Here is a 16257-nt window from a genome sequence, read left to right on the forward strand (position 1 = left end):
CAAATATTCTGGAAAACATGTCCTCAAAGGATTTTTTCAAAGCAAGAACTATATTGGCTCCCACACTAGACATCGTTGAAGAGGTCAACAACCATCTGATGGCTATCATTCCTGGAGGGGAAAAATTATATCTTAGTTCGGATTCCATATGTATGGATGAAGGGAATATGGAGAGTCAACTAGATCTCTATGGTCCTGAATTACTGAATAGCATAAATTGCTCTGGTTTGCCTCCACATAAATTAATACTCAAGGTTGGTGTCCCGGTGATGTTACTGAGGAATATTGACCAATCCAGTGGTCTTTGTAATGGTACAAGGCTACAAGTTAGGAAGCTTGGAAATCATGTCATAGAATGTGAAGTCTTAACGGGTAACAATGTTGGTCATATTGCTTTGATTCCAAGAATGAATATGGTACCAACAAATGAAACCGTCCCAGTTAGATTTCAACGAAGACAGTTTCCCGTAATAGTATCGTTTGCCATGACAATTAATAAGTCTCAGGGACAAATTTTATCTCATGTTGGATTGTACTTGCCCAGACCAGTTTTTACACATGGCCAACTATATGTGGCACTTTCAAGAGTTAAGAGTAAGAGAGGTTTACAAGTTTTACTTATGAATCACGTAGGAATGTCTGTAAATTCAACTATCAATGTTGTTTATAGAGAAGTCTTTGAAAAAATAGTATTCTAATGTAAATATTTTAATTTTATTTTAAATTCTGTATCAGTGTATTTTTTTAAAATAATAATTATTTTGTATTTTTGTTTTAAATATCGAAGCATATAAATTTTTTTCTTACTTTTATAAATTTTTCCGTGCTGAGCACAGGTTTTTACACTAATATATGTAAAAAGTAAAAAATCTTTTATTTTGAAATGTTGGTATCTCCAAAGCTTTTTCATATCATCTTTGAGTGAGTATGTACATTAATTGCTATGTATGACCAATGTGAACCAATATATTAAATGTGATTTGATCTATAAATACGGTAAATATATTTATTTATCTATATAAATTCTTATAAATTAAATAAAAAATATTATGAATCAACATGTAGAATGCTACGAAGCACGGATTTGTTTATGGTGTCGGTGTATTTGTGTCGGATGCGAATTCGACACCGACATGCGGTGGATATGTCAAAAAAGCGTATCGACGACGTGTCTTCTTGCGGTGCAGAATTTTGGTGAAGCGGTCAAGAATCCAAATGAGTTTGACTCGATTCAGATGTTCATGAGACGAATTTTTCTGCTGGGTGTAACAACATCACTATCAAAATGTCACGATTTCGGCTGCGCCACTTTGATAGCTCGGAAATTACGATGACTTTTATAATATTTAATACTAAAATATGAGCTGTTTAAAACTTAAACCGTTTAACCGCTCAAAGGACTTTTTTTTAATAAGTAACATACATCCATACGAATATCAATACTTACAAAGGATACATATATATACATATACATAAAATTAATTTTACAAACATTACATAATCCAAATTCCTATCCCTCTTATAAAAACTTGTAAGGATAAAGGCGAGGGAAAAAAGTAACTAATACAACACAACATAGCATTTAAACAGAAATGAATTAACTAAGCTCTTCCAAACTTCGTCGTACATCGTCCTTGAAAGGGTTTCTCACTATAAGGTTACAGAATTGCTATAATAAAATATGAAAATAAAACTATTTTTAAAATTCAGTGATTAATAACCGCAGAGAAATCTATTTTTAAACTCAGTGATTATTATTCATCCTTTGAATCTTTTAAAAAAACAACAACTAGTTATCCAAAAACCCTTTTCGAAAATCAATACTTAAATATCCAGAAACTAACCACACAAATCAATCAGCACAATCATCAATTCAACACCAAAACTCATTCTCAAAAGTAGCACACCAGGACAAACCCAGGCCAAACAGACAAGGGAAGCACAAGTTTAAGTAGAAGTTATAGCAAATAGTTCAGGTAGCAGTTAATAATAGTTTAACAATTAGGCAAACCAAAAAAACTTCAAATCCAAGCAAAGCATACAAATGCGTATGATACATGCCTGTCCTATGGCTAATGAGCTCATCTGTTGGTTATACAGCCAACCTGACAAGTCCGGTTTGCTAAACCCTTAGACTGTCCCCCGACGCGCATCCCCATGAGTCTATGCATAGCTTTTTCTCATATATATATCAAATCGCTCAATGGGGGTACCATTCCCGGAAATTTATAAGTATCCGATCACCCTTACGTCGTAGGGTCAACAGAGTATCAAGTCTCAACCTGTAGTAAATGGTGGCAAGCCACTACGTCTACCCAGGGAAACTCGTGTCTTAGATAATTCAAATTCATAAGCCATATGAATAATTCATTCAACATTCATCAATATCTAAACCATTTTCAATATCATCATCATTCGTCATTCCATATCTCATTTTCAAATTCATTCAAAAATCATATTTCAAAGTCAATCCTCATCATCCTTCTTTTCATTCCGTTCATCAACAATCCCAATCCAAAACATATTTTTTTTCTTTTCTGAATAAATCAATCTTAAAACATATAATGTTTAAAACCAAATCTTTTTAAATAATTACTTCAAACGGAACTTCCAATTTCATAAAATTTCGGCAGCATCTCCTTTGAAACTCGAACTCTGCCACTCTTTTCAGGTCCCATCCAAACATTTCTCAACCCTTTCTCAACCATTTCCAAATCTCAATCATTTTCCAAAAACTCGACCAGTTCTAATATCAAATTATTTTCAAATCCAACCATTTCCTACAATAAATCTTTTTCAAAATTAAACCAGCTCAAATATTAAATCGTTTATAAAATCAAACTCATTCAAAAGTAAACCACTTCCAAAATTAATTTATTTTCATAACTCAAATCATTTCAAAAGCCGATTCATTTATATTATCCAATTAACTTCAAAACCAAGAAAAACCACTTTTCATAATAATCAATTAAATAACTTTTCAAACTAATTTCTTTTCAACAATCACATACCACTCAAGGAATCAGGCAATCAGTCATTCAGTCCAGCAAACAACCACATTCATAAGACAATCATAATCACAGGCATATGTTTTTCACATTAATAGCTATTTATAATAGCTCTATAAGATAAAATAGATTTTAAGAGAACTCCTACCTCGATAAGTCAAAACCATAACCCAAACGCCTCTCAAAAATCATTTCGTCTCAACCTGAGATCAATGGCAACCAAAACCTCAGCTCCGCTTGCTTTTTTAATAGGAAAAACAGCTTTAAAACACAATATGCAACCTTGGTTACTAACTTCTAACACATTAATATCGCAAAGACTTTAGTACACGTAACAGAACATTAATGTGAGGGTTTTCAAAACACACTTACTTACTGAAATGACAAAACGAAGCAGCCGCAACTCCGAGCACGATATGCAAGCACTGATACACCACTCTATAACAGACAACGCCGCAACACTTCAGCATAAGGTAACAAAATAGCGATTAAAGGGGATTTTCGGTGTGAGAACGCTTACCAAGACAGAGGATTCAGTGACGGAAGTGGCGTTTCTCAACGGCAGAGGCGGTGGTGGTTCCCACAACGGCGGTGTATAACAAGATAGCGTTCTTTTCCTCCTCAGTTCGGAGATCTGACAGCGGCGTGACGACTAGCCCGCAGCGACAGTAAGATGTGAGCAATAACGGCGACAAGGACCTCCGCGAAGTTGACCATGGAGTAGAACGCGGCGGCGACGGCACAGCTAATAGCAAGGACTTCACAGACGGTGACGCAACTGGACGAGCGCGACTCCTTCTCTTCACGGTTTTGGAGGCGGCTCGAAGACGGACCGGCAACCCACGGCCTCCTCTCCTTCGCGCGTCTCTCTTCCCTGTGCGGTCTCCTCGGCGCGACAAAATTAAAAAAAAAATTGTGTATTATAAATTGTGTCTTAATGTGTCAAGTCAAAAAAGAGACATGAAATACACGTATTTTATACGTGTTTATGTGCCACCATATCCATTAACACTCCGTTTGTTTCATGTGTGTGTCTTGCCAAGACATAGACACAGTGGGACGTGTCTATTGTTTGGACTATGAGACACAAAAAAAAAGAAGGACACGCTTACACACATACATATACAGAGAACATGTATTTCATGTCTCAGTAAAATGGTGAGACACGATTCTTGAGCGATGGACACAGATCTATATCAATTTTTTCAGACAATTTTATCCTCATTCATTTTTCTAAAATTCCAGATGTCTCCCTTGTTTTATTGAAACCCTAACCTGTGATAATTCCTTCTGTATACTGAAATACTGACGGTGGCTCTTGAGAGTGAGACAGGGAGGAACAACATAAGCTCTATTTTGTTCTCTTTGAAGTTCTGAATCTGTAAGTTTGCTCTTCCAACTTCCCTTCTAACGCACCATTTTAGCTTCTTTGATTTGCAAAGTTTGCTTGCATTTTTATGATTTTCTAACTTCAACTGTTGTGTAGATTTTTTTATTTGTTATTTTGGGTGGAGTAGAATCTGATTCTGACGTGTCGAATATAGGAATTTGAATTGATTAATTGGGTTAGAAGAGTGGGACTTGGTTGAGTTTTTAATTATTGTTTCTTAATTGGTAAAAGTTCAATTATTTGTCATCCTCAGGTGGATAGTACTGTTTATCATGTTAACCCCTTTTTCATACTTTGCATGTGGGCCAAATTCCATTCCTTCTTAATTATTGAAGTATTGATTGGTAGGAAATTTTTTATTTTTTTTTTGCGGGTGCATTGCTGTTAAATGCTTGAACCCCAAACTCAATATTTAAATAATTTTTATGTGTAAATATTATAGTGTAAAAAAAATTGGCGTTAACACCATGAAATATCTTTTTTGTTCTGCATCATCTCATATGTATCACTGCTGCAAATCTTCTCTTTTTTGACATGTTAATTTATAAGTCTGGATGTTATTTCATTGTGATAGTAGTTAGAGTTAATTTTTTCCTAGAAAGTTATCAATCACATGTCTCAAAGCATTATTTTCTTTAATTTAATTAATAAAAAATTACATATTAAAACTCTTAATTATTTTTCAGCTGACATTTTTATTGATATGTATAGATTTCAATCATATCTTTCCTATTTTGTTCATAGCATCTAAGCTAGTTGGTTGGTTACTTAAGTTTGAAATCTATTAGTATGCTTTGAACTTGATTATGTGAGTATATACCTATGTAATGGGTGTTTTTCCTATTTTTAGTTTAATTGAGTGTTTTTTCTATTTGTACAAATTGTTAGAGTTCTTTATTTATGTATTTAATTGTTATTGTTTCTTAGGAAGTGATGATGGATCGTTCTGAACAAATTAAGCTATGTGTTGGATATTACTGGATTATGAGAATGTATTTGACACGTTAATGCTGCTTTTATTAGTCACTTTATATATGTATATTAGGAATAGAAGGCGCGGTCATTCTTCGATTGGTTGAAGAGTGAACACACTGCCATTAAGGCGAGATGCATTAGATAATATCATTGGAGAGGGTGGAGATAGAAATTGCATATGGGAGTTAAGAATGAGTTTGAATGCATTTGCAACTTTATGTGAATTGCTACAAATTCAAGGTGGATTAGACGAAGATGGTCATGTTGGCATAGGCGAGCAAGTAGCTACCTTCTTAATCATATTAGCTCACCATACCAAAAATCGCAGCGTACAAGTCAGGTTCTATAGGTCTGGTGAAACTATTAGTAGGTATTTTCAAAAGATATTGTGTTCGATTTTGCGTGTCCAAAGTATCTTATTTGCAAAGGCAGACCCTGTACCGGAAGATTGTGTAGATCCCAGATGGAAATGGTTCAAGGTAGGTCGTGTATGTATCTCCAATTTTTATTAGTCAAGTTTACTTTGCGTGTAATAACTAATTTTTTTTTTTTACATTTGATAGGGTTGTCTAGGAGCATTAAATGGAACTTATATAGATGTCACAGTCCCAAAGAGTGATAAATCTAGATATCGGACGAGAAAATCTAGAATATCCACCAATGTCTTAGGAGTTTGCAATCGGAACATGAATTTCGTCTATGTCCTTCGTGGTTGGGAAGGATTGGCATCTAATTCAAGGGTACTTAGGGATGCTATTACTCGACGTAATGGCTTGAAAATACCTATTGGTATGTCTAAATAAATCTTTTCAAAAGAATAATAACTATTGTTTATGAGAATTAAAGATTATTTCTTATATTTTTTCATCCTTCCATTTTAGGGTGTTATTACTTAGTGGATGCTGGCTATACCAATGGGAGAGGATTTTTATCTCCTTATAGAAATGTTCGTTATCATGTGAATGAGTGGGTTGAAGGTCATCGAGCACCACAAAATCATCTAGAGTTATTTAATAAGAAGCATTCTTCGACTAGAAATGTAATTGAGCGGTGCTTTGGGTTGCTTAAGAAAAGATGGACAATTCTACGAAGTCCCTCGTTCTATCCTATTAGGGTTCAAAGCCACATTATTATTACTTGTTGTTTGTTACAAAATTTTATTCGTATGAACATGGATGTTGATCCCGAAGAAGATGCAACTCTTTTGCAAGAACACATACCCGTAGGAGATGATACTATAGTTGATGAAGCTGACACAATTGATGTTGTGGAAAGTAGCCATGAGTGGACTCAATGGCGTGAGGACCTAGCAACCGAGATGTGGAAAATATGGAGAGGAGAACATGGCGCGTAGAGTTTTTATCTTTCCTAGTTTTGTCATTTTTTCATTTGTACTAGACGATAAATTATTGTTATTTGAATTCTTTTTTTCAAGGCTATGTTTTAATTGTTCAAGAGATGTCAAAATTCTAGACTAGTATTGAAATCTTTGAAGTATGTTAACATTGTGCTACTGATATTTTTAATTGTACTTCAATTATAATTTGCTGGTAGTACTTTTCTGCACTATCTTTGGTAGTAGTTTCATATTGCTGTAAGTAATTCTAAAGATAATTCTAATACCATTGAACTCTAATTTTGATAGTACTTATGCTGCCATGGTTTACTTTATTTGTTATCATGCAAAAATATTATCTAGCAGCAAATGGCCTCCACACCTCGCCAATGGACTGAACAAGAAACTGAACAATTCGTGGTGTTCACGGAAGAATTGGTTGTTGAGGGCAAGAGGGCCGATGCCGGTCAATTTAAGCCAGGGGCATTTCAAAAACTGGCGGACAAGATGAATGAGAAGTTTCCTGGATGTGGTCTCATTGTGAAGCACATCAGAAACAAACACAAGCGCCTGAAAGAAAAATATATGTTTGTGGCTGAGATGTTAGGTTGTAGTGGTTTTGGGTGGAATTCTGAAAAGATGTGTGTTGAAGTAGATAGTAAACAAGTATTGGAAGCGTGGGGAAATGTGTGATACTAATTTTACGCATTTAATCATGCTTCTTACAAGTACTTTTTAATTCTCATGTAATTGTACACTTTGTTTTATGCTGTACATGGTCGCAATGTTACACTCTACACTCCAGGAAAGCCATTTCCTTTGTTTGAACATCTTGGGAGTATTTTTGGCAAGGATAGAGCTACTGGTCTTGATGCATGTAGTGGAAAAGATGCTGAAGAAGATGTCACACCGGGCTCTACATTTGCTGCGGCCACAGCTGGTGGGTTGGGTTTAGGCGGAGACGATGTTGACATGGAGGACTTAGCAGCTGGAGAGAGCGAACTACCCAATAATTTTTCAACCTCATTTGCTTCGTCAAGTGAGAAGATTCAGGGACGTCACACTGCAACTAGAAAAAGCAATGATGCTGCAGTCCTATCAAACTTAGCTGAAACTTTCAAAGCTGCGGTTGAGGATCAAGGAAAGCATGTGCAGGTACTAGCCAATGCAATGTCTGGTGTTAATGAGCAAGTGAATCTTGGCCGAACGCTGAAGAGTCTTGGTTTTAACATAATGGAGATCGTGCAAATTGCAAAGAAATTTGTGCAGAATCCAGAATTGAAGGCAACCTTTTGGAGTTTGGACGAAGAAAAGGTGGCATTCGCACGAGATATCATGGAAAATTTTTAGCTATTGTTGGGTGTAAATGGTGGTCTTAGTAGTTAACTTATTATGGTCTCTTTTGCTAAAACTTATCAGACTTTTCTGCATTATGTTATTTTTTCTTATGCTAATCAAGTGAAGTACACTAACTAGTTTGCAACTCCTTTATGCGTGAATAGAATTTTATTCATATTGTCCAATATTCTGTGTTGATTTTCTGCTATTATGCAACTATGTTATCCATTAGGCAAATGTTAATCGTATTGTGCAATTTGCACTTAAAATTGTGCAATCCTACTAAAGGATATTGAATTCTGCATTATGTATATTAGGTGGCTGCACTTAACTTATTTATTAGGTGAGTTTGTGCAAATGTGCACTTAAATTTCTGCAAAACTACAAAATTCTATTGAATTTTGCAGATTTGGAATCAAGTATTGTTTAGAACTTGTGTTTTCTTAATCCTGTGTTGATGTTTATAACCTGAATTCTTAACTTTTGCACTTATATATTTGTGCGAATCATACAAGATATAACTTCAATTACTATTAGCAAAATAAAGAAACAGAACAAACCAAGGTAAACATCAAAGAAACAACTTTTCATTGAATTTTCAACTCATATAATTTCATTACAAAAGAAGGACCCAGCAATCAATTATGTATTTGCTAAAGTTAAACCAAGTTTACTCTTATGCTGTTGTTTGTCATGATTTATTGTACAGATACAAAGCCAAATATCACAAAGAAAAAATACAACTTTCAAAGTCTATTAACATTCCTAACAGCCATCATTCTAGACTAGCACTTTGTCTTCTCCTCTTGTAGTTTTATTCCTTGAGATTTTCCTTCTTTGTTTGCTCCTTATGCACTCTTGATGTCATGCTTATCTGAAATGGGATAGATGTAATACAATAAATTGAACAGTTCACAACTAAAGAATCCAATAACAAAAGAAAAAGATAAAATTCACTCCTCTTTAGTACTTTATAAAGATAAAGCAATTTCTTTACTAATAGTATGATGAATTCATTTAAGCCTTTACTCAATATTTCCAACTTGGATTACGAAATGAATTAAAATACGATTTAACAATGTCCAAACTGTGATGATGATCTCTTCTTTAACATGAGGCGGAAATTGAGATCACAGCATATCAGCAAGGCACTCAATTGGAAGGGCAAAGAAGGAATTCATGAGAAAATCATCAATTGAATCAACTTTTGTCACACCAACGGGCCTGCAATTTCCCTCTTCATCCAATCTCTTTCCTCTTCCACTTTTCATGTCATCCTTTGATTCTTCATATCTCAAGGATGTCATCACCATTAGTGGTGGAGCCTTGTAGATACTCCCTCCCAATAGAAAACAAGAACTTGGCCTTGAATTCAAAATCAACCTAGCTTGTTACAAACATGATTGTAAGAATTTAAACTCAATTATCTCTATTGATGTAAGAATCACTATGCCATACATATAAAAATCTAGAGTTCAAAGATTGTAATCTCCTATGAAATTAAATTGGTTACCTTACCAGATTCTCGATTAATGGTTCCTTCAAATGCTTCTGGGACTATATCAATCTTCAAGAATAGGGTAATGGCAACAATCACACTCACGTATATATAAAATAAGAGTTATATGCTTAAACAAGTCCTATGCGTAGTGAGGTTAATTAATTTTAAACATTTTTTGTAATGAACTTCAGCTAATTGTAGAAATTTGTTTTTATGTTTTGTAGTCTCCACTCTAAATGAGTCATACAAGATGCAATAGCATTTCAAATTTTCAACCCTTATCAGGATAATTTTATATCCATTACAGTTTTAGAAGCAATGAGATATTATTAATTTTGTCACTAATTCACTTTCACGACACCAAAAACGCATCAGATGCTCTGTAGAAAATAAGAAAGAAACATTGATAGGAATACAGAGAAAGAAAGTGGCACCTCTGGAGTATTTCAACGGTAATGAATAAAATCCGATATCAGCACACGCGCTCTCCATCGATGAGCAATACCCTGTGAACAACACTGGCTAAATGGACCTGCAAATAATGACCCAACAATTAAGAAGAATCACACAGAGATTCGCCTCGAGAACGAAGAACCACACAAAGATGCACCCAGAAAATATCCACCAAACAGCAAAGACGAGGAGGCTAGAAGAGAGATATTTGGGGGCAGGGGTGAGGGGGAAGAAACCCTCGAAGCAATTTGTAAGTTTCTGTAAGTAGGTTTTTTTTAATTATTGGATTCTTATTTTAAATTATAGGGAGAAAATGGTCTTTTACTAATTATGTAGTGTCTTGTTCTTTAAAACAAACACAATATTAGACACTCTTTTAATGTCATGTCTATTATATCCAAACACTATACACAAAAACAAATATTTTATGTCTATGTCTCAAGTGTCTATGTCTTAATGTCTATGTCTTAATACATACACAAACCAAACGCAACCTAGTGTATTGTTTGTGTGTCTGTGCTGATTGTGTGGGTGGGGTAACCGTGAGTTGGGGGGTGAGAGAGTGTCACGTGTGAGGGATGGGGCTGTGTTAGTTAGGGTTTGGGGTAGATTAAGAAATTTTAATAAAGATAGGGGTAATAATATAATTTTATAAAATAAATGAAAAGATAAAATAATAATTAAAAATCAAATTAAATGTAAAGTATCTATTTTTAAAAATACCTTTTAATTACCAATCTGTAAATTATTTTTAATTAAATACCAATTTAATAAAAATTAGAGATAAGTAAATTAATTTTCCTTTATTTATAAAATAAGGTTAAAAATCTATATATTAAAATTAAGGCATACAAAATACTCATTATTTTTCAATTATAAGAACTGTAAATAATAAATAAGAGTTTACTCAACTTTTATATAAAAATATCTAAAATATAGTCTTAAATAAATATAATACATCATAATAATTTATTAATAATTTTAAAAATTTAGGGGTCTTACAATGGGCTGCTAATCTGCAATTGATTTTGTGATTTTATGCCCGATTAATCGATTTTCTCTTTTTAATTTTAAAATATTTTAAATCAAAACAAATCAAAATTTAAATTTAAAAATAAAATAATTAATAAATCAAAATCTAAATCTATTTACCGTTTGTTTTTGGTGGCTTACTTACTCACTAGCTTATCTGTTCTTAGTTCTCTGTGTTATATTGAAGAAGAAGAAGAAGAAGAAGAAGAAGAAGAAGAAGAAGAAGAAGAAGAAGAAGAAGAAGAAGAAGAAGAAGAAGAAGTCACTAGCTTAGCCGTTCTTGATTCTCTGCGTTATATTGAAGAAGAAGAATAGAAGATACAAAAGATGATGGACTTGAAGCTGTGGTGTTTGCGGATGGACTTGGAGGAGAAGAAATTGATACATTTTCTGTTAGCGAGATGGCAAGAGTAGATTAAAGTTTTTTATTTTTTTAATAATTGCATAATTTTAAGACTTTTTTACGCAACTATATTTACTCTTATATTTACAATATGATATTTTATTAATTTAATATATTATTTAAATTTTAATTCACAATGTATCCTAAACTTGTCAAATCCAATTTTTTTATAAAAAGAACGTGTCGGCGTATCTATGTCGTGTCGTGTCCGTATCGCGTGTCGTATCGGTGCTTCCTAGGTTGAATGTGATTTGATCTATAAATACGGTTGATATATTTGTTTATCTACATAAACTCTTATAAATTAAATAGAAAACATTGTGAATCAACGTATTTAATTTTATTAATTGTAAATCTATGTATTATTTGCAGGGTCTAATTTGTGCCATGAAAGAGGTGATGCCACATGCACACCATCGACATTACGTGCTACATATTTGAAAGAATTTCAGACAAAGATTTAAGAATAAGTAGATTGAGAGACTTGTGTGACAGGCCTTAAGATGCACAACACATAGTCAGTTCAAGGATGTCATGGAGAAACTGAAGAGTATAAACAATGGTGCATGAGAATATATAAATGGCATTGATCCTGGTACATGGTGCATGGCTTTTTTTAGTCATTTTTCAAAAAATGATAGCAACACGAATAACATGTGTGAAGTATGGAATGCAATGATAGTTGCTGTCAGAGAGAAGCCAATATTGACAATGTTAGAGGAGATTAGATGCACAATCATAAAAAATATGGTCAACCATAAATGGATCTTAAGTTCATATACAGAAAATTTGGCACCAGTTCAATAAAAGATGCTAGACAAGTTTATCAAGCCTGAAAGTTACAAATGGACATCTTAGTGGTCTGGAGATAATGACAGAGTCTTATTTAAAGTCACAAGAGAAAAATACAAACTGGGAGTGAATCTACAACAACACACTTGCACCTGCAATATGTGGCAGCTTTCAGGTAAAAATTGTGTATGTTTTAATAATACAAAAGTTATTAGTGGACACTTAGAATAATGGATTGTATTTGGAATAAGAAAAATCAATGTATTGTTATTATTCTGTCCAGATATGCTATGCGTGTATGTTGTTGCCTCCATATCTAAATTTAGGATCAGAGCTGCTAAGGACTTTGTTACCTGTTAGTCCACTGCTAATAATGGATGCTGTTAGAGCCACCTATAATGTGTGTGTGAAACCAATGAACAGTGAAGAGTTCTATGAAGAAGCAAGTCAATCAAATCCTAATTCACCTAGAATAACAAAATCGGCTGGACATCCAAAAAAACCAAAGGTCAAAGATACCTCTCCCACCACCACAACCTAATGGTGACAAGGTTAGGAGGACTTTTCAAGTTATATGCAGTAAGTGCGAGAAAAATGGACATCATTACAAGACTTACAAGGGAGTACCTTCAAGACTTGATTGACAACCAAAGAGAAAAAAAAATCAAAGACTTCTTATCTACAATTGACCGTGCATAATAGAGATGAGGCAAACCAGCAAGTTGCAGGGGTGTAGAATACAAATGAACAAACAGACAGGTACATATTTGTAATTTCAGGATCCAAATTATACTATATTTATAATGGTTAGGTATTTATCTGTATTGAACTTAAATTAATTAGGGTGTTTTCTGTCTTGAAAGATAAGGGATAGACATTCATGGTCTTTTAATTGTGCTCAGGTTGGAGGCTTATGTCAAACTAACGTAGGTACTATAGATGTCAGTGATGAACCCTTGGTCAGCTCAGTGGTAATGGATCCTTTTAGTTTGCAAGGATATAAAGTTTGTGTGAATTTAATTGTTATGTTATGTGTGTTATCAATATCAGTATTGAATCCCACTTTTGCATTCATATAGGAAAAGGTCAGGAAGAACCAAAAAAATATGCCAAAGAGGACCATAGGTGAGGCAGAGAAAATTAATGTCTCACAATCTATCCCACAGTCAGAGGTAACAACAACCATTTTTATTGTTGTGTATTTGAAGTCTATCGTGTGCATATCTGTACTAAGTTGTTGGTTGTCTTTATGTTAATAGCTTACTGTGGTTCAACTTGAAGCTCCAAAGGTTGCAATGGCAAACACTGGATAAGATTAAGGCTAAAGCAGAGGATATTTAGACCTCCATCCCCACCAGTAACACAACAATATGCAAATACCACCATTCCACAACCTCAACCTAATGCAAACCCTACTCAAGGCCCAAGACCTCCTCGTGTATAACCTAACATCGTGGTGAAGGCATTTCAGTTGAGACAATAGTAGCAGCTGGCAACCGAACCTCATCAAAGCTGCTTAAGTTCATTCCAACTCCAGTCATAAATCTACTAAAGAAGGATTAATGAACTTTTTCACCATGAAATACTTTTTTTGAAAGGTCTTCTTGAAGTACATGGGATCTCATGTTCTGTTTTGGCTTAAATGCTATTAAACTTAATGCTACGTTATATTTTGATTTAGTTTACTTATGTTGTGTAGCAGTACTGAATTGGCTTAGACATCGCCTCTACTATGATTATTCTGGTTATGTATTTTAGTTGACTTATTTTATGTATTTTGAGTACCTTAAATATACTTATCTACTACTAATTTGGTTTCAAGTACTCTGGTAATGTTATTATATTGCTTTTTTGTTGCTTTTGTCAATTTGGATCACCTATCATAATGAAGTTGCTAGTATTCATGCAGTGAATATAGCAGAAAATAACAACTTATTTTCATTCTCAAGGTTGCAAAACATATATATTACATATAAAATCACACATTTGTCAACAAAAAATATCCATGATACAATCTTGTTTTGATATCTTAACCTAGTTCTTAAACTAAGAACAAATTTTTCAACCATACAGTCTGCTGAATAAGACCCAAAATGACAGTGCCACTGCAATTCCAACCAATAATGTTGCGATAGTCTTGCATTTAGTACTCTTAGATTTCATCCTTGCTCTATCCTTTGTCATCAACAACTCTATGGATTTCAACTTCTCTTCTAATCTCTTAACTTGGTCCACCAATTCATTAGAACAAACATCTTTAGTATGGAAAGATGTCACATATTCATCCAGCCAAGCAAAAAATTTGCAGTGATGAGTTCTGGTCTACAATAACACATAAACTTGCTAAGACAAAAAAAAGAAAATAAAAAAAGAAAGAATGTGAAACTGGAGAATGTTCCACTTCAATATGTGCTTACTTTAAAATAGGCGCATCCGAAGAAGAGTTTGTTTAAATTGTCTATGGTGCTTGACTCAAACAGTATAGCATATGTTCCGCAGTTACATGTAGGTGCTATAAATTTTTTTCGTACTATTCACACCTTTCCGGAAGCTACTAGTCGAGCCCAGCATCGCACTCGAACCCTCGCTTTGTGCATCGGCACCCATCTCGATTTTGCTTCATGAGTAACCACCATCTTTTTCAGTCATGACTTGCATATAGTAATCTCCAAATGTGGCTACAACATAGATCCAAAACCTAATTTGAAGAAGATTAAATCTAGCCTTGACGACATCATTTTTGAAACTGGGAGGGGTTGATTGGTCTCAATTTAGAGGAAAACAATATCCACATGACAAAAAAACTTACATGTCATCACTCCACCTTTTCAGATCCAATTGCATGGTCCACTATAAGTAGTTTCGTGTGTGGTTAGGGTCCGTTAAATCAATTTTACATCTTTAAGGGGTGTCTTATCTATCTTTCAAATGGTTAGAGACCAGATTAAACATTTACTCTTATTTTTTTTTCGACATATCTTTTTTGACAAATCTAAAAGTAGTTAGTTGCAATAGAAACTACGATTCATCATAAAAAAATTAAATAAATAAAATTACTATACTCCAAATATTAGGAATTTCAAATTCTCTAAAATAAAAAATTTAGTTTGTTGGGAGTAAACATACTCAAAATTATGTAAACAAACTTTTAAAGTAGATATGAAATTTTTTTAATTTAAAAGTTCGCTCCATTTTTAAGGTTCAACTATATATAATTCTCCAAGATAGGTCTAAAATATTTAAAATGTGAGATGTAACATAAGGGGGACTGATGGATAAACTTTTTAGAAATTTACAATAGGCTAATAGTCAAATTAGTCTTTATATATTTGTCATTTAGTGACTCTATTAATAATTTTTAACGTAAAATATAAATTGATAGTATACATGATACCTAACATGTCTAATTAGATACTAACTAAATATGTTTATAACAATTTATCAATTTAGTGCTTGGGTCATATTAGAAATATAATTTATGTAAAAGAAAAAAGAGACTAAATTAATAAATTTTTATGAATATATCTAATCAACGTCTAAATAGATATGTTAAGTATTATGTATATTGCTAATTAACGTTTTATATCATTAATTGCTGACAAAAATTGTTAATGGAATCACTGAAAATAAATATGATTAATTCGTAATTTTTAAAATAGCAATTTGATTGAAAAAATATTTTAAAGATAAATTTAAAAAGTATCTTATTTTTTAAAAACTAATTTGACTATTAATTCAATTTACAATTATATAAAGGAAAAATATTTGTTTACTCTAATAATAATTTATTGTTCCAGATTTTTCAATGATATTGTTGAGGATCGATATTTAAAAAATAATTTTTTTTTATTTTTGTGTTGTCAAAAGTTGGGAGTTTATTAATTATTGAAGAGTGAGAAATATTTTCATGTAGTTAAAATTAAAAATTGGGCTAATGAAAGGTAGTCTTCGCTGTTCTTCAATCCGTGGCCAATAGAGTAAGGAATAAAGTATATTTTTATTTTTAAAATTGATTAAAAATTTTTAAAA

General features: G+C 33.2%; 2 protein-coding genes across 2 annotated transcripts; both read left to right on the forward strand.

Annotated features, from left to right (window-relative positions):
• Positions 1 to 17: 17 nt before the first annotated feature.
• Positions 18 to 698, forward strand: LOC107490011 (uncharacterized). The gene has a single exon (XM_016110782.1). It carries the CDS (start codon positions 18 to 20, stop codon positions 696 to 698), a length of 681 nt encoding a protein of 226 aa, XP_015966268.1.
• A 4866-nt stretch (positions 699 to 5564) lies between these two features.
• Positions 5565 to 6727, forward strand: LOC107490012 (protein ALP1-like). Its single transcript, XM_052261787.1, has 3 exons — positions 5565 to 5852; positions 5937 to 6162; positions 6255 to 6727. The coding sequence occupies exons 1-3, from the start codon at positions 5565 to 5567 to the stop codon at positions 6725 to 6727; spliced, it is 987 nt and encodes a 328-aa protein (XP_052117747.1).
• Positions 6728 to 16257: the final 9530 nt, after the last annotated feature.

The sequence above is a fragment of the Arachis duranensis genome, chromosome 5, assembly GCF_000817695.3.
Source record: "Arachis duranensis cultivar V14167 chromosome 5, aradu.V14167.gnm2.J7QH, whole genome shotgun sequence".
Classification (NCBI taxonomy): Eukaryota; Viridiplantae; Streptophyta; class Magnoliopsida; order Fabales; family Fabaceae; genus Arachis; species Arachis duranensis.